General features: G+C 33.4%; 4 protein-coding genes across 5 annotated transcripts; 1 reads left to right on the forward strand and 3 right to left on the reverse strand.

The window, feature by feature from the left end:
• Nucleotides 1–1384: 1384 nt before the first annotated feature.
• LOC145587344 (large ribosomal RNA subunit accumulation protein YCED homolog 2, chloroplastic-like) lies at nt 1385–3178 on the reverse strand. 2 transcript variants are annotated; one of them, XM_081644070.1, is made up of 7 exons: nt 3034–3178; nt 2749–2928; nt 2566–2655; nt 2013–2102; nt 1849–1929; nt 1719–1764; nt 1385–1625 (listed from the first exon to the last, which is right to left on the reverse strand). In XM_081644070.1, the coding sequence occupies exons 1-7, from the start codon at nt 3154–3156 to the stop codon at nt 1549–1551; spliced, it is 687 nt and encodes a 228-aa protein (XP_081500196.1). In that variant the 5' UTR covers nt 3157–3178; the 3' UTR covers nt 1385–1548. The 2 variants fall into 2 exon arrangements, with proteins under 2 accessions (XP_081500196.1, XP_081500195.1); XM_081644069.1 differs by having other exon boundaries at nt 3022–3178.
• Nucleotides 3179–3886: 708 nt separating this feature from the next.
• LOC145587345 (protein S-acyltransferase 11-like) lies at nt 3887–8379 on the reverse strand. Its single transcript, XM_081644071.1, has 5 exons — nt 8242–8379; nt 8057–8151; nt 6218–6440; nt 4871–5169; nt 3887–4588 (listed from the first exon to the last, which is right to left on the reverse strand). Exons 1-5 carry the CDS (start codon nt 8255–8257, stop codon nt 4109–4111), a joined length of 1113 nt encoding a protein of 370 aa, XP_081500197.1. The 5' UTR covers nt 8258–8379; the 3' UTR covers nt 3887–4108.
• Nucleotides 8380–10072: 1693 nt separating this feature from the next.
• Nucleotides 10073–12046, forward strand: LOC145589346 (protein COFACTOR ASSEMBLY OF COMPLEX C SUBUNIT B CCB3, chloroplastic-like). Its single transcript, XM_081645875.1, has 2 exons — nt 10073–10334; nt 11402–12046. The coding sequence occupies exons 1-2, from the start codon at nt 10299–10301 to the stop codon at nt 11933–11935; spliced, it is 570 nt and encodes a 189-aa protein (XP_081502001.1). The 5' UTR covers nt 10073–10298; the 3' UTR covers nt 11936–12046.
• A 527-nt stretch (nt 12047–12573) lies between these two features.
• On the reverse strand, nt 12574–18607 carry LOC145589345 (anamorsin homolog). The gene is made up of 8 exons (XM_081645874.1): nt 18458–18607; nt 18127–18262; nt 17335–17501; nt 17123–17224; nt 14919–15075; nt 14658–14794; nt 14398–14472; nt 12574–12851 (listed from the first exon to the last, which is right to left on the reverse strand). Exons 2-8 carry the CDS (start codon nt 18254–18256, stop codon nt 12813–12815), a joined length of 807 nt encoding a protein of 268 aa, XP_081502000.1. The 5' UTR covers nt 18257–18262; nt 18458–18607; the 3' UTR covers nt 12574–12812.
• Between the last annotated feature and the right edge of the window lie 1004 nt (nt 18608–19611).

Here is a 19611-nt window from a genome sequence, read left to right on the forward strand (position 1 = left end):
GGCCGGTTTTCCGGCGAGTTTAAGGGAGTGGTTACGGTTTGGTGGTGGGGGGAATTTTTTTTTTTTTAAAAAAAGATATTTAATATTTTTATGTTTTAAAATTTTTTTTAATGTTTTTAATAAGTAACTAGCAACAAATTGAAAATTAACAAACCCTAAAGTTCGATAGTTAATGTTAACGTCAAAGGTTATTTCTAATTAAAAAAAGTGAGGTTGAGGGCACAGCTTAGACGTTTGAAAAAGCATGGGCACAACTTAGAAATCGAAGAAGTTTAGGGGCATAGCTTAGAAAAACCCAATTATTTTTTTATTTCAATAATTTTAAAAACTGAATTTTATAAATTAATTAGAAAATTATAAAATTAATTCAAAAGTTTCAAAATTGATTAATGAATTTCAAAAATTAGATAGATGGTTTATAATTAATTTTGACATTAAAATATGAATCAAAATAAGCCAATAAAGAGTTAATGTAATGGTAGTCATTTTAAGGATGACTACCATAAATTCATCTTTAATTATGTTGATTTATGCGTATTTTTATAATGCATAATTTAATTAATATTGTACCAAATTAGGAAAGATGATAAATATTTATTTTTAGCCCTAAGGCCAATATAGCACTTTAAAAATAATGGTCCAAAACTTGAGCAAAAGAGCTTGCAACTTTGTAAGGCTCAATCAAAGCCTCAAAAATAATTAGCCAAAGATTAGATGCACGGTCATAGACGCAATGCAAGGAAATCCTTGCATTTATTTCAGTATTGTTGAGCCCATGAGCAATCTCATATACATGTAAGTAAAAGTGTTGTCCCATAATAAAAGAGTATATAAGTGTTGGAAAGTGAACTTTACATTGAAAAATTAGAAAGTTGTGTCCACTTTACAAAGCTAAGGGGCTACTCCCCTCATTGCCATATGATTTTAAGTTCCTCTTTGGTCCACTACAAAAATTTAGCCTTTTAGCAAATATTTTGTCTCTAAAAGTAGCTGCTATTCGGTTGGACCTCACTAGGGTCAACCCTGTATGTAAGGCTCCTTGAATTACTATTAAGTATTAACCTATTTTCTTTTACAGAGATAGTAGCTTAGTTTACCTTGATTGTGTAAAATGACAGATGATGTTCTTAACACAGATGATGTACAGTGAGTATAAAATACAATGACAACCCTTTCAGTCTATTCTAGGTAAATCTTTGGGAACATTTACTAAAAATCTAGAATCAAGTTCTACATTAATATATTTGACATTATGTTCATAGTATATTGTTCCCAAAGATTTGACATATATTTGACATTATGCTCATAGTATGATGTTCATTAATAATTTATACATTAATATATTTGACAAACATCATCTCTCTCTTATATACTTATGAAACTATGAAGCACAAGAACAGTATATTGCCCATTCATTCGACCCCCAATGTAACATAATCCACTAGTAACAATGTAGCATCACTCATCTTGCAATGACTACAAAAAGAAAACAGATAACATGACCTTAATCTTTGCTAGTCATCTATATGTTATGATTTAGTTTGCGCATCAGCGATTTGCATTCCTAAGCTGTAAGAGTTTAGACCACCTCCTGTCTAGAGAAGCAGTCCTTTGATCACCTATATCTGCAGACAATTTTTACGCGTCAGATGCAAATTTCAGGCAACAAATGATGGATACTTCGTTTTAGACATGATGGTATGTACAAGAATGCTTACAGTGAAGTTTTGGTTCAGATTTCTCACATGATTCGGAACAAGTCTCCTGATAACAGAAACAGTTCTCTGATAAACTAACCAAATTTGCCTATTTAAGAAACAAAGTTATGCTTAATTTTTCTTATAATACCTTAACTGCTGTTTGGAGTCTTATTGTGTCTTGTACAAGAGAGCCTAAGTCGGCTTCATACCCTGGTCTTACATAGATAACCTGCATCCATTATATCCATGTTAATACATCTAAAGTCTATGTCTGCGGTCTAGAAATCAGGTGAGGAATGTTGAACTTCTTACTGATGGATCATCACTGCCAATCTCAGGAAGCTCAGTCGACGAATCATCTCTGTCATCAGGCAGAACCCAAACACGTATGCTTGTGTCAATCTGTGAAAAAACATTATTGCTTCCTCTGTTTAGAGAAAGTTGCAGCATCTCTATTCACGTTTGTCAATGTGAATGCATAATTTCAACCATTTAATATACATAAATATATATTCGATTTGATGTTTTCTAGTATATGTTGAGACGCATCTAACATAATTCCATATGATATTTAGCTTTTCTCAAGAATAAATTACCAAAAATTGTCAAAAGCAGAGTGTGTGAATAGTATAAAAGTCAAAACTTGACAACTATTTCTAAACGAAGTACATGAAAAACAATATTAAACGATTGTTGGTATTGTCAACTACATTTTGTCCTGTGCAAGCTAAGTAATTACAGGATAAGGAATTGCATTATATTGTCCACAGAATCATAGATATATATGTCACATTTTTCTGAAACATGTAAAAAAAAAGATATTATAAATAAGCTAATTTAACCAAAAAAAATAGTAATATAATACCGTTCTGCAGTAAGGAGAAGAGCAACTGCTGCACTTCCTGGCAATGGTTGTAACCACCTTTCCATCTACAGACAGGCCAAATCCTGCGTGCTGGCAATCGAAGCGATTTTACGTGCAGCTTGATGTTAGTTATAAGCAAAGCCTAAGTAGTTGCAATGTATATAGAAAGGGAGGACAGATTACCTTCTGAAGGGAAAGACTGACAAAAACCTCAGTATCTTTTCGACCATCCTCAGCTAAATCATCCAACTGAAGATCCTTCAGAGAAACTAGGTACTCACAAGTCCATTGACCAGGCCATCGTCCAGTGGATGCAGGTATACTGATCACACGTCGCGGTGACTTTGAAGCTTTTCTGGTTATCTGATTCAACCATAATCACAAGGAATTAACTACTTAGCAGAAGTATATAATATACATCATAAACTTGATATAATAGCATGTTATATATTATACCAGGGGTTCTACATTTTTTCTTGCAGATCTGATTTTGATGATTTGAGGAAATGAAGGTATTGATTTTGCTGGAAATATTGGGGATTTTAATGTGTTGATGTTTTTAGCTGAACTCAGATGGGTTACACCTGCCATCTTTGTTCTCAACAAAGTTCTGAGGTCACTGATACAAAGGCATTACCACATAATATGTGGCTTATGTATCTTCTCTTTCCTCACGTGATGTGCATGTGGAGGGGTATATCCGTATATATATATATTATGTCCTCTTTTTTCACACTTTGATCCCCTCTCGAGTCTCGGCCTCTCCTTTTCCTCTCTAGAAAACTTTACAACTCAATATATCTTAAGTGGCGCAACCAATTACCTTTGAATTTTAATTTATACTTCTATCTCTTTGTCCCTAAATATAAATTTCATTTCTCTTGAACACGGGATTTTAGGAAGGGAAAAAAAAAATCATAACAAGGTATTGATAATTCTAGTTGAATAAAAAATGATTTGGAATAGTGTATTTTTTTAGAAGTGACAAATAATAACATTGTAGGGTTAGATAAAATGTATTGATTAAACAAGAATTTTAGGAACAAGAAATTGGGAAAATAGAGCTTTTATTCAGGGACTGAGGTAGTAAATCATTTTTTAAAATCCAATTCCTTAAAGCCTTTTCTATTTTTGAGAGATTGTTAGGAAAAAAAAAAAAAAAAATCTGTAACTCTATCTTCCAAGACTAACAATGAATTTGACTTCAGAGGATCCTGCTCATAATATCACAAGACTGACAATCAAAGGTGAAAGGAAGGGTTTGGTGCTTAAATTCTTGAATATAAACAGCTAAAACAAGTTCATCAACAGGAAAAAAAACTAGTAAGACAAGAGATTAAACTTATATCTGTGTTAATGAGATCTTCAATGAATTACTAATTTACAACTCTAACACTATAAAAACAGTATCATCCCCAATGCCTCCGAAGATGATCCCTGAAATAACCACACAAAGGTTGTTTCCTATCTATCTAACAAGCAAAACTCATACATGACGGATACACTTGCCCAAACCCTTCGGTGGGATGAAATTGGGGGGAAATCATAACTTTCTGTGAATTTTCTTAGAATTACAACAAACACGCAAATATAGGGAAAAGGAATGTGGGAAACCAAAAAATCGGTACAGGTTTCTGCAGTCCCGTTCTGCATCATCCTGTGAACTTAAGCTAGTTAAATATGTTCTTCCCTCGTAGATGAAATATAGTTGTTGCCATAAAAGCACAGTTAAGCCTATCCCCACAGAAATACTAGCTACAAATAGATAAAGAAGTACAAGCCCTCTTGGCGAAAAGAACACAGCAGAAGTCACAAATGCAATAAATATGTCTTTTAGGATGCCCATGAATGCAATGTTGCTGTTGAGTCCACGCATCTCCTGAAAAGATCCCTCACCTAAAGATGGTAATACATGGAGGATTGCATAAGCAGACATGATGGCAGCATACGTTACACTAATAACAGCTACAATAAGGAAGCCGATGAAATAACGATGATTTCCTGCACCAACACAGTTTCCAATCTGCAAAATAGGAATGAAATTGACAACATCATTTAAAGCATCCAAAAGTAGGATTGTTTGATTCCATGTATTCACAAGCAGGGAAATTTTTAAGCTAAGAGTCCAACAAGCTTCACTGTTTGGGTGTAAGAGCATTTTAGCCATGAAATGAAGCATGACATTGTAATCAGACAGCCAGACAACCACTCCGTAGTATAAGTAGTCGTGAAAAAAAAAAATTCTGTAACCAAAACAAGAATATGAACCAACTTTCAAAAGCAAAACAAGATCTTGCAAACTTACAAATGGGCAGTGATGATCCATGTCCAACACACAAGACCCACACGAACTGCAATGATGAGCTCTAGGTGATTTAGGCTTAGAGCAGTACTGGCAGAAAGTATAATCCTGTAATTCATCTTTCCTCACAGCTGGATAGCTACCCCACACAACTGGCGATGGAGTGCCGGCATCAGTGATGGCCGCCAGGCCGAACATAGAAACAGTAGACACAGACAATAGGAAAGTAACTATACTGTGGAATACGCCACAAAATAAGCTCACTGAAAATACAATTGGGTATACTGCCCACAAACCACCACCTACATATCCATATAAGACAGTGAAACAGAGTCACTAGTGATCAAAGCATAGATTAGAGAGATCTTTTCAATAAGATCCTAAGAATCATTTGCAAGAAAAAATACTGTTATAGGCAGGAAAGTCAGATTTGTAGAAACAAGGAAGAGAATTAGGAAAAATTGATAAATGGTTGTATTAACAATACAAAATCAGCAGTTAGGAGATGAAAAACCCAGATCTTAAAGCTGATTATGATAAATTAAAATTTTAATCATTAGTCAACAAAGTTTTCCTGTTGCTCAACTCCTTTATCCATAGACAAACTCCCCTCTTCTTGTTGCTCAAGCTACCTCTAACTTAATTCTAAAAATTAGTTATGCATTGCCTAGACTACCCCTCCGCTTAGGCTAGTTCATCATACATACTAAAAGGTAAAATAAAAAGGATAATGATCGAATTTTAGCTGAAATTGTAGAAATCAAAGCCACTGAAATTGCCAGTAAGCAAACACATAGACAATAGTCAACTGCTTAGCTACAAGAGAGATGAAATCTCCAAGGAGTCCAAGCTACCAAATGACATTGCACCAAGATAGTTGCTCTAAAAGTGATAGCAAAAGGTTAAATGGATTCACAGCTCAACAATTAGGAAAGGGGTAGCCTTTTTCTCTGTCTCTCTTTTTTCTTCTTTTTAGAGAAAGGGGGGGAGGGAAGGGGCAAGAAGTGTAAGGGAATATAAATTTAAGTAAATATGTGCCTTTATAAAAGCCTGCATCATCATCCCTGTTTGAATTGGCAGTTTGAGAAAGAGGTTATAGTATAGGACATACTACATGGCATAAATCACAGCCCAAGGAGAAACGAGAAGTCCTACACCCCTACATGCAACCCAATCTCACAAGGAAGCAAAGCCAGCACCAATGGAAAATAATTTAAAGCAGTGAACAGCCTTTCTTGTGTTGGCATATACCTACATTGGCTAGGCTGCAAGTTTGAGAAACTACAAAGAGCAGGAATGATCCTATGAGTGACCAGAAAAAATAGATTTTAAAAGGGGCATGAGGCTTACATATAACAAATGACACAAATACAAGGAGGATAGAAACAAAGCAACGATCACGTAAACGTCTCCACCGCAATTTTTTGCCTTCACGTCTGCTTTCATTTTGTTTGGTTATTGCCCCACACCAACCACACTTAAAAACTGGTGCATTTGATGGGAGAATAAGTCGCAATCCACAGCCCCAGCATATCGATTCATAATCATGTTCCATGGAAGATGGGTACTGCTCCTGAAAAGTTGAGGCAAAACAGGATTTTACGAAGTGCCTTGATACAGAATAGGATTCTGATATTGAACAACATAACACATAGATAAGACACATTCAACAAGCAACACCAGTCAACATGTTATGTTGTATCTTGGACATGAACAAGCCAATTACGAGTTCGGATAGCAATATATAAGAGGCCCTTACAGTGTTTCCAAAGTTGGGGCAGAATCAGCATCAAGGAGGAAAAATTAATCAAGTACGAAGGGGCATAATGCCATTAGGCAAGACTATCTATCTGATTGATCTGCATGTAAAGCAATCTTCTAGATATGCATTCTGACCAGCATATGCCAAATGCTAACCATGAAATGTATTACGAATTTTTTAATCAAGGCAGGACCCTAGATGCCTACTACTCCAGCTTAGTAGTATTTCACTAAATAACTCATTTTTCCTGGAACCAACGCAATGCTAACCAGTCTCCCCGCAACACCACGATAGCAACTCAAAAGAGAGTGTAACTTTGTTCTAAGTTCTACACATGACATACAAAATCAATCCCAATACAATCTGCATAGATTTTATTTTCAGAAAAAGATGATGGAATTCATTGTAAAAATACGTAATTTGGGGAATAGAACAAAAAACAACATTTTCCAAAACTAAGCAAACTCAAACCTAGAATGATATGGATCCAATAACTCGAAGAGAATAAGTTAGTATCACAAGATAGAACTATAAGCACATGACTTTGGGGATGGCTATAGCAGAATGAACCCAATGATTAAGAAACTCTTTGTCAAAATTGCAGGTGTTGCCAGATTGAAAACAAAGTCAAAAATATATATGAAATCTTAATTTAAGCCGCTCGTTCTGACATATATACCATGTTTTATAAAGCCCCATATCCATGAAGCCAAGAAATAATGATATACAAATATGATCAAAAATTTCCCCTTCCCTTTTCCTATTCTTTTATCAAGGAAGTATTAGAGCACTTTACTTTAGGACATTCCTACAGCCTAGTACTTTCAGACTAAACACAAATGCATATGCAGTTGGAGTAGAAAAATCAGGAGACTTTCAGACTAAGACACAGTTACCCTGAGGTACAGACATCGATTGATTCTCGAGAGTCGATTTTCAAGGATCAATGAAATTAAAAGGTATAAGGTTATCAGCAAGAATAAATTGATCAAGTCAATGGTACAAATATTTGGAGATGTGGAATACCCTGATCACAGTAGGATTTCAAGTCTTTCTTTCCAGCATCAATCATTCATTAAGAACAATCACACAAAAGAGAAATCAAACAAAAAAATATCCAATTAATTCAAACATATTCGTAAAAATAATTCATCTATTTATACTCGGTCAACCAGTGAAAAATTCAAATCAAAGCAACTTCAATGCAAATTGAATTGCTTTGATTACATGAAAAGATTAACTTAATCCATTGAAATCAAAAACAAAGCCAATTCCAACTTCAATTAGGTCAACCATCCAATAATCAAGCATACAATCAACTAATTTAAACTACTTCGAAATAGCATAATTTGAAAGTCAAAAACACGATTTCCTAGTAAAATTCAACCTAAATTTTTTTACAATTATGAACAAAAAGAGGAAATTACCGGAGTTTGAGAAGAGGGAGGAGAAGTAGATGCGAGTGATTGAGAGAGGAAGCCATTGTTGGAATCTTCGAGAGGAGGAGGAGAAGAACGTTGCACTGCAAAAGCAAATCACAGAGAATTTCAGAAGAAGAGAGAGAAAGTGAGATGGAGAAGAAGGAAGAGGAGGAGAGAGAAAGTGAGCTCACCGTTGACGGCGGCCATGGCGGCGGAGGAAGTCGGTGTGTTGAGAGTTAAGACAGACACCACCTCCACACAGCCATGGAATGGAAAGGAAAGGAATGAATGATTTAAGAAAGTCAAGGTTTTTCAATAACTAATAATAGTAGTAATACACTCAAAATAATTTAATTAATTAATTAATTAATATGCTTTACTCATGTTACAAGTAAAAATAAAAATTTGAATCAGTTGAACTATTTTACCAATACTTGAAACTCATTCTACTGTGCTTCCTTCAAACTAAATTTCGATGGTTAGCTTATATCAAATCACATTAGAGATGGCAACGGAACCCGTATTATGAATTATGCATTTAATCTTGGCAACAACAAAACATTTATCTCTTCACAGAGGAGTTTTATTAGCTCTTTAATGTGGCATTCAATCATTCATAACATTGAAATTAAAGGTAATAATCAGTTCAATAAAAGACATTTGGGCAGTCTCTTTGCAAAGACATTCATTTTCTCCTCATTCAATTTTATAATTGGATTATCCATCACATCTACCAAGAGATAAATCGTGCGCCAAATTGGATCGCTAATGTAGGTTACTTAATTCTTGATAGTACAAGTATTATGTTTAGTAATATCCTAATCTATTTATCAATTTCTCTTCTAATACATTAGAGATTCCTTGTAAACCGAACTATCTTTTTTTTTTTTTTTACCTTTCCAACCACCAAAAAAAATAAATAAATAAAAAATAAAAAATAAAAAATAAAAATTGAGATTCACCGATATTATGAAAATATGCTTCTTTTAAAAAAAAAAATATTATGAACATATGCAATTTTCAGTGATATAATCCGTGTAAAATGGAAATATGGGATGTCTTTTATTATATGAAGTATGTGTTTTAGATATTAAATATTTTTCTATTTGAAAAGATAAACATAATTTCTAACAACAACTTTTGTGTAATGTTGGTCACGCCGTGTGGTCAGCTAACACACGAGTAACCCCTAATTGAGTTAAAAACGAGCTAACACCGTGTGGCCAGCTAACACACGAGCTAATACCTCTTATAAATGCACGAATTCAACTATTAATATCATCAATTATTGATAAGCAAAAAGTCTAAAAAGTTATTATTTTGAAAATATAGTAACGAACCTAGCAATATCTCACATGATTATATTTTTCATCTATCTATTAACCTATACTAAAAGCAAATCCTTCCATGACACTTGTCACTGCCTTGTGAAAAAAATTTCCGCCTTTTTCGCTTCTCACTTCTCGCTTCTTTACTGACCTTGATGCAATTTTAGATAAAATTTTATCTTCTTGATTTTTTCTTTTATTTCCGTTGCTTGGTGTTATGTTAAACAGGACGATAATGTTGTTGCCCATGATTTAGCCCGTTTAACACCTTTTGGTGTTGAACAAGTTTGGGAGAACCATGCCCCTTGTGAGGTTTCTCCCTATATTTTGTTGGACAAATTATCAATATAAGAGGCACCTACAACGTTTCTTCAAAAAAAAAAAAAAAAAAAATTCATATATACCCAAATGAAATATTTCTGAATATGTTTTATATACTTTATGTAGTATTTTGTAATTTTATTGTCAAAAATATTTAACAAACGTACATGGGATTTTAACCTAATTAGTTATAAATCACAATATAGATAAGTATTAATTACTGAATAGTAAAAAAATAAAAAAAAATAAATAAAATAAAAAAATAAAAATAAAAAAGTTACTGAAAAGTGAATAGTATAAAGATCAAAACGTGTCAATTCAAAAAACAGAAGAAGTACCATCCTTTTAAAAAAAAAGGAAGAGAAATGCAATAGGAGTCTTATCCATTCCTTAATCCCATCTCCTTCACTCTTTCCTCCTTCCTTTCAGCTTCTGGACCAAATAACAATCCACACTCACTTTCACTCTCTCTCTCTCTCTCTCTCTCTGCAACCTCAAAGTTCATTTCAGATTTTAGTGTATATCAAAAATTATAAGCAGGGTTTAATTTTATCCTCATTTTTTCAATTTTCAGTTCATTGGTTTGCTTACAGTGTTTGATGGCAACCCTTTGCAAATCTTACCCCCTTTTGCTAGTAAGTGCTCTTTATTTTTATTTTTTTGGCAGTAAATTAGTCCATATATAAATATAATTACTAGTTATTAATCACTTGTTATGATCACTAATCTCTCCTTTCTTAGTTTCCTTAGTCCTGTATCTATTAGGTGAGCACATAGATTAAAGAAATGCTTATGTATTACTGAGTAGTAGTACTTAAATTCATTGAAGATATCGTCTTTTGTTTTTTACTCTTCTACTTCCCTGAATGACTTCGTCTTTTTGATGTGGATACATTATGTTATTTGTGCATTTGATTAACTTTGCATAACGAAATTCATGTACTAGTAGCAGAACCAACAATGAGAAAAACGATAATTGTAATACGAGTAGTTAATTTTGGATATCAAACTGTTGTAGTCCAAAGCAGACCTGAAGATTGGCAGGTTTAGTGACTTCAGTCTGAATGGCAACACCTAAGTTGCTGCTACCTTCATTTCTATTCAGGATAATGTTAATCGGAGAATTGTGCATAGGTTGATGATGCTGTTCACTGCTTATTTTGCTGCTCGTACGTATTCTTTAGATGTTTCGAATATTTCTTGAATTCTCTGTTGTTTACTCTGACTACTAGTCACAGTGTCAAACAAATAGTCAAATATGTATAGTACTTGCTCTAAGATCATCCGATGAGATGATACAGAGAAAGGGTCAGTATTAGTCACTAGGATCTTGTGAAACAACTTAAATCCCTCTAGACTAAAGCTAAGAGAATGCCGGTACTTGCTCCTGTTAAACCAGTCAGTCAAGCCAGTCTTCAGGTGGAAGGGATGATTACTGATGGATCTTGGAAAGTCGTCTGAAAAAATGATAATAAATAGGATTGCAGTCGACTTAGAGGGAAGGGCTTTCCCAATATGAGGGAGACAACCAGTCAATCTGATCCTATATCTCGTAGTTTCATCTATGAAAAAATTGACAAATCATCTAGGATGAGTGCTTTGACAATTGTATAATTACACTGCGGTGTGAATTCAGGATGTCCTTGTTCTTACAGTTTGTCATTCTGTAGATGTTTATGCCCCATCTGTTGTATCTATGCAGAAAAGATGCAGGAGTCCCACAAGACGAAACCTGGATCACAGCCCACGGATAACACTTAGTCCCCGGTGTGTCTTGGGAGTTTCTGCTCAAACAGTCACTGAAATCTCACATCAAGGAATAACCAACTCTCAACCAATATCTGATATGTTTGCTCTTGCTACAACTAACAACATCAGTATGCTCGAAACAGCACATATCTTCAATGAGCTGAAGCACAATATACTGTTAATAGAGTTGGATGCAGCCACAGCAAAGGCTGTCATTCCCTTTATAGGACCTTTCCTTTCAGCATTTTCCTTCCTTTTCATCCTAAGGATAGTCATGTCATGGTATCCAAGACTTCCAGTGGGTAAGTTCCCATATGTTCTTGCTTATGCACCTACAGAACCAATTCTGGTTCCTACGCGCAAAGTGATTCCACCCCTTGGCGGTGTGGATGTAACACCTGTGGTTTGGTTTGGATTACTTAGTTTCTTAAATGAGATTTTAGTAGGACCTCAAGGACTTCTGGTCCTCCTTTCTCAGCAGATGTAAGTAGTTAACACGGCTGAAAGAGTAGATGATCATTAGGCTACTTTGGTGCCTATATTATAATTTTTGGGTTCATAACTTTTAACAATTTGTTTATTTACAAATTTTTGGAAACTCAGACCCTTTTTTTTTTTTTTTTTGGTTAGTCGCTTGATGAGCAATGGTATTGTAATGTATATTCATGACAGCAACCACAGATTAATACGGAGTACTCCATTCAACACAAAATAAAAAGCCAATTTTCATATCATGTTAAAAAAAATTCTCATTTTACCTTCTGACAGAATATCTTGATTAAATTTCTTAAAGACGACTATTTAAGTGTGGCTTATTATTTAGAAAGCAAGATTTTGGCTCATTATACCTACTGCAAGATTGTCTCACAGGTGATTGTCAAAAAAAAATAAAAAAAAGATTGTCTCACAGGAATTACGTCAAGAATTTCGCATAATCTCCAAATAAGATAAATTGTGTCAACTGACATCCTGCACATTACCAATTATCTGCTAGTCTACTATCACCATCCTCAACTATTCAATCACCATAAAATAGGATTTCTTATTAAACTTCTTGCAACTGCAGAAATTTACAATAAAATGCAGATGTTGCCTGTAATGGGAAACGGAAAGCTCGAGACTAGATGGCCAATGGAAGCATAGATGATTTCTTTATCAAAACAGATTACATCCCAGAAGACCATGACTATATTTCTTTCTAGTTCAACGAGTTCACATATTACATACAAAGTATATGTCAAAATTTAGGAAAACTATAGTATCTTTGAAAAAATAGTTACATTTCTAATTCTAAACATTGCACGATCATGACCCTCGAAACAAACACGGTGCTCTCAAAAAATACAAATGAATCCTGCTCCAGTTTAGATATCTGCATCAAGGAAACTACTCGCCAAAGAAACCTGCAACATTGAACAATCAAGCATAGATACATTATATAAGTCTCAAAGTATAAATTCATAATCAAACATTAAAGTTTAATAGTTTTGTGAGAGATAAAATTATCTAGACATACATCTATAAAGCTGAAATCTGCGTGAATTTTGGATTCTACCTCACAGGGGTTTATGCATTGGAAGATGCACCATTTAGGAAAAAAACAATTACAGAAATAAATCAAACTGGATTATAAAGAATATACTTGTCTTCACCAAACTGCATCAGAAGCTCTACCATTTTGATTTTAAATAAACAAGATAGTCAATTAACTCATCATTTACGTTTTATTTTAAATAATAAATGGAGCAAGGGAAGGGGAAGGGGAAGGGAAAGGAAAAGATAGGGAGAAATCTAATATTCCTTTGCAGGATTTGCATATATTCCTAAGTTAAGCGATAGAGGGACTTTATGTTATCAACTTTCCTTCAATCCAAATTCCACTGATTTAGGAGGAAAGAAAGTTTGATTTTAATATAAGGTCTTCAATAATAAATAGTGTAGGAAAGCTACTTATTTCATTTCCCTTTCCTTTCCATCCACTTCCTTCTCAGCAAACAAATACAAAGTACATTACAAGGATACAGTAACAGAGGTGGACATGTCCAAAAATTGATATAGAAACTAATAAGGGTAATAGTGTAAGCTACTTAAGTATAGTGACATTTAACTACAAGTCTACTAAGACACTGATGAAAGTCAAAACTGAGGGTATCTCAGGATATATAATGATCCAGATTTTTGGCAAAATACAAGCTTTTTTTGCATGGAGAATGTTCGCTTCCCAAGTTCCAAGTCCATAGAATACCTAACAGAGAACTTGAGCTATAACTCAGCATCACTGCACCTATAGTTAGAGGCTAAAAACAATGACAAGATTGACAACAGTCCAAAGCTAGAGCTCTCTCAAACAACATTATGAGTAGCTAGATGACAAGGCTACTATCCAAAATTTTCTCAGCAGTAATATTACAAGATCTTTTAACTAGCTTAGAAAAAAAAAAAAAAAAAAAAAAAAAACATTAGAAAAGTACAAGGTGCCAACTATCAAATTCAAAAAAAGGACAAACCAGTCACTGCACAACTGAACACCAAATTGGTGCAAGAGTTCAGTAGCTTGATCTTCCCAAAATATTATTGTCTTGCCATTCATTGGGAGAATATAATACAATTTGGGCTAGATGCTAAGAACACTGTCTTTTTTAAATTGTAGGGTTAAGACTAAAAACATCAATCGGAAATAACTGACATAAAGCCCCTATCTCACTCCCATACTCTAGGTAAGAACCTCCACATACCCATTAAAAATAGTTTAGTATGATATAAATTATAGAAATCTAACTTCCGCAAAAGTTCTCAGCTTTCCACCCACTCTTTGATACTCAGTACCTTAAATTGCCCAAATGCTCATATATATAGATCGATAAATAGCCACTTTGGTAGAACAAAGGCAGGAAAGATAAAAATTATATAAATGAGTAAAACATTAAAGTAAGGAAGAGAAAGGTGTACCTTATCCCCAAGTTTAAATGCCGGAAGACCTTTGTATGGGCATGTGCTGCACCTAAAAGCATCTCCTAGTCCACACTGCAATTTTAGGAAGCCCAACAGGAGAGTTTCAGATAGGATGGTAACCAATAATGAGCAAACAAGCAATATAGGTGATTCGACATCAATTTAAAACCATAATGAAACATGCATAAACATCTTCAAAAGTCAAGATACTCTGAATTAAGATACCACAATTGTAAATATGATGCTACAACACATACACTTCCACAGGCAGACTGAGGATTATCTAGCTGTTCCATTGTTAGCCCCAATTTTGCAACTTTCTGTTCTTCCTCAGCCCTACCACATGAACAGTTCTTGCAGGCTTTCCTTGTGCTTCCAACTTCACAATCCCCGACTGTAATGATAATTTGGATCATCATGCATATATATTGGAGAGCAAATTCCCAGGACAAAAGGAGAGGGGGGGGGGGGGGGGGGGGGGGGGGGTGAGGAACATCCTTATTTTCCCAAGATCTTACCAGCAGGAAGTTGTGGTTTCTTCAAGTCCTCCTCAGTTAATAGAGTGTCCTCATCAATCAGATCCATATCATCATCAATTTGAACCTTGGGTAAACCTTTCGAGGCTTTGAGGGAAAAAGATGATCCAATTTTCCAAGATGGCTTCTTGGCTTTAACCTGTAATAGAAGTACACTTCTCAATTTTTTATCAAAAAAAATAAATAAATATAAATATAAATATATATATATATATATATATATATATATATATATATATATATATATATATATTAAAAAAATAAATAAATAAATAAATAAAAAACAAATCCTGTGTAAACGTGGAAAAAAACAATCATCTTGTTTCAAGGATAAATTGTTCTCATTCCGTAATCCTTATCTATATCTGACAAACCTCCATATAATTCCAATAAGTTCCTCCTTCAAAATTGTAAGCATTCATTTAGAACTACTGGATGATTATAATTTTTTTCTAAAATAATGACATTTTTATTCATGCTTTAATCAAAGGCCTATTCAAAGTTCCATCTACACATTCAATCAATCAATCAAAGCCTTAATCCCATAAGTGGGGTCAGGTACATGAACCAAAAGTTCCATCACAATTAATAAGATAATATTAGGACAACCGGTAAATGAATGTTGTTAGGCTATGTTTAGTTCTTATTTTTTCTAATGTGATCTAATTTTCATCTGAACTAAACTGATTTGATTGCCTAATTTGACTAAAATTTGACTTTATGCACACTAATCCGTAAGGTAAAAATAAATCAAGTACAGTCTAATCAGATTTACTATTGTTACCGATAGAAAATTGTACATGAAATGATAACATATGATCTGAACTTGTTTTTTTTCTGATTTGAAATAAGTAATAAGGTACTTATATAAGGTGAACTAAGCATAGCCTTTAGTCTTGATGCTTAATCAAAGTGGTCACGAATTCTTAGATTAAATGATTGATCAAAGCTGACAAATCCACTTAATTCAAAGCATGTTTAGGTCAAAACATTGTTTGCTATCAACAAACAAATACCTAAACAAGTTGCACCTTAAAAAGATGATCCATAAGTTACAAGCTACGTTCATTGTCATTTGTAGCTTTCTTATTAAAGAAATGGGGAAAAAAAAAGTGTCCAAAAGGAAAAATGGGCAAGTAATTTGGGATGTAAGGAGTATATGATAACAAGTGCCACCCACTAAAATGGAGAGAAAACCAAATTATCTAGAATGGTCTACTTACTAAGCATCCTAATTTACAGATGAAGATGTATAAATTATTCCATGAAAAAAAAAAAGGAAACGGCAAAAACAAAGGGGTCTTGATGGTCATAAAGAAACCTAAAAGAGTTTGAAATAACTTTTGATCATGATAGAAATATGGCAGAATTGATTCCCAATCAATAGGATATGAAATTCTAACACTGAAATAGGTTCATATTTCGACAGACAATACAGTGAGAACTGAGAACCACATAAGTAGTTCAGAGCTAAACAATTATGACTAGATGAGAGCAGTTTAGTAGAGCCTAAAAATTAGCAATACGATGCAAGAAAGGAAGCTTTCACAATGCCAATTCAAGCTACTTCTTCTAGTCATACATATACAAAGTTTTTGAGAAAGAACTGTGAAATGAAAAAACCTTAACAGTCTCTTATTCAAGAAAAGTGGCATAAATATTATTATGCATGGCAACAATCAAGAAATAAATGGAGCTCCACAAACAATATCGATCCCCATAAACAGTCATGTGTAATGGTAAGTATTGGTAACTATAAAATATGATGATAAAAAGTGCAAAGACAAAAATTCTTGAAACTTCCCCTTGCTCCATAAAAATATTTTTAAAACTATATCTCACCCAATCACCACTCCAGAGATGCATAAAATGTTGATGCACCTTGAAACTACATTCAAATTTTCAAATAGCTTATGCTAACCCCCAAATCCAACCCCAGCATAAACAAGTTAGAAACAGACGGTCAAGCTTATCACAGAGAAGCATGCTTTGTATTCCAATCTCTTGAAAAAAATAGTACACGTAACCAGTTCTATATCACCACATTTTAGGACTTTGATTTATTTTGTTGAACCAAAATTCAAACAGACCTTACAGAGAAACTCTTATAGACTTTCAGAATAATTTGAAGATTACTGCATATGCTATGAGGATTAAGTAATTAACACTAATGACATGCAACTAACTTGGATAGTTTGAACTCCTGATAAAGCGTCCGGTTGCTGTTGGCTAGCTTCTGGTTCCAAGAATCCTGCTACAAGTATTTTCCGCTCCAGAGAAGAAAGAATCTGCAGATTGCCATAAATATCTATCAGGGTCCAATGGACAAGTGAACACATGTAAAGTCAACTTTCAATATCGTCATCAATCCAACAATTCCAAAATAGTTAGATATTACATTGTCTGAAGGTAGATCACCAGCAAGTTCGGACAAACAAATAAGAATTCTTCCATCTGGCTTCAGAACTCTGAACAATTCAGCAAGCATAGGAGCAGCAGGAAAGTCTCGTGTTTTGGAGACACCAATAACAGTATCCATAGATGACGATTCCAAAGGCAGTGTACCTGATAAGTTCATGCCATTATAAAATTGGTAGAAAAATAATGTACAATAAACGAGGGATTTTCTACACAGGATGTAAAAGGATAATGTTTCGCAAACATTGCATCACATATTCAAGATCAGAGAAGCAACAGCAAACAGATGAAAATGAATACATTAATTTGAAATTCAGAGCAAAAAAGCGCCACCTTACAGCAAGTCAGCAATGTCTCATTGCCACTATTGTCTCATTGCCACCATTTAAAGCAACTGAATAGGAGACTCTCATTCTAATACTAAACCAAGATAATCGGTTTACATACAAGAAATCGTCCCAAAACGACATTATTGCAGTTATAAATTTCCCAATAACATCAAACCTTCCCAACACCGATTACATAAACCCAAGAAACCCTCTATAAGCATGATCCCCCATTTCCTAACTGATAAACAATCAAGAATATCAAATCGACAAATTGATACATTGAAAATTTAATAAAAAGGATTGAGTAATAGAGTATAAAATTTTATGAATATTCTCTATCAACTCTGTATCGAAAAATTGCAAAAATTACACATTTGAAAAAAAAAATTGCATACACAACAAAGATCAATTCTTCACACAAAAAACAATGTAAAAGAAATTACTTAGAGACGAAGCGAGGGTAATGATAAAAGTATTATCAAGCACTGATCCTTCGAGCTTAAGCTCATTCTTCGAACTGGATACGGTACTAAGGGGCAAGATCACATAATCGGTAATTGCAAGAATTGCCATTTTATCCTGCAAATTTCACAAAAATCAAATCATTTTGCAAAATTTTAGGGTTTAATTCGACATTGATTGAAAAATGAACAATTATTCGGCAAGAAATGAAGTAAAATTTGAAGAACGAAAATCTATAACAAAGATTAAACGATAAGTTGTTTGAGTACAAATTGATGAAAGAGAAATTCAAAAACAAAAGATGATGATTACCGTGATAAATCGAGATTTTGAAGATCAGCAAGAATTGTAGAAACCCTAAGTTCGGTGTGAAATGGGGAGTTTTAGGAGAACAAGTTTCTCAATGCCAAAAATACACTCGTAATACTCATATAGATGTTCAAGTTTGGCGGTTTCAAAAATTTACTACGTACAAGCTTCTTTTCTAAAAAAAAATAATAATAAAGGAAAATAAGGCAAATTAAAAAAAATAATAATAATAAAAAATAATAATAATAATAATAATAATAAATAAATGAAATCTTGTCAAAAAAAATTAATAGTACAACGTATAACCGCTTGTAAAATAATAAAGTAATCATTATAACACTAACTGAGTAACCCCTTTAGAAATGATTGAGTAACTCTTAGAACACTGACCAAATAACCCTTATAACACTAATCAAGTAACCTCTGTTATACTGACCGAGCATTATGATTGCCTCATAGTGTGACCACACTGACCAGCCATATATAAGAATTTGTGAAACTAGTTTTACTATATTGAAATTATTTTTTAACGAATTTAAATTAATTATAATTATTATTTTTTTACAACAATTAACTATAATTAATTGAAATGATGTTCGTATTTAATAGTATTTTTGTAAGGTGAAGAATACAGGGTTTTAATTATTAAAAAAGAGTAGTTAGGATCGAGAAAAATAAACTTTCAAATTACCCAAAAAAAAATGAAAGACTTATAACATGAAAATAAAACTTATATATATTATTGAAAAACTAAGTTTAGACCTAATTCACAATAATATTATTATGGATCTTGGTTTCAAAAAAAATATATTATTATGGATCTAAGGTTCATACGTCCGCAATTGACATTATATTAAATAGTGACTCTAATATTAACATAATGACCTTTATCAAAACTTGTGTGATATTTAATATTATTATGTACCATTACCATCTAATACCATATTATAGGTTGCATTTTGTGGTAATAAAAAGTGACGAATAAAAACAGGTGTTTGTAGATGGAGTTCCATTGACATGATAATATTTAGAGGAATTTCTTGCAAAATTATGAGTACCTACAAATATATTTATTTCCGCAAAGCATATCAAAACAAATGAATATAATAAGTTTAACTTGAACCAAATGTAAAAGAAATGAGATATAATCCAGTATT

This window comes from Chenopodium album, chromosome 17, assembly GCF_948465745.1.
Source record: "Chenopodium album chromosome 17, dcCheAlbu1.1, whole genome shotgun sequence".
Lineage (NCBI taxonomy): Eukaryota > Viridiplantae > Streptophyta > Magnoliopsida > Caryophyllales > Amaranthaceae > Chenopodium > Chenopodium album.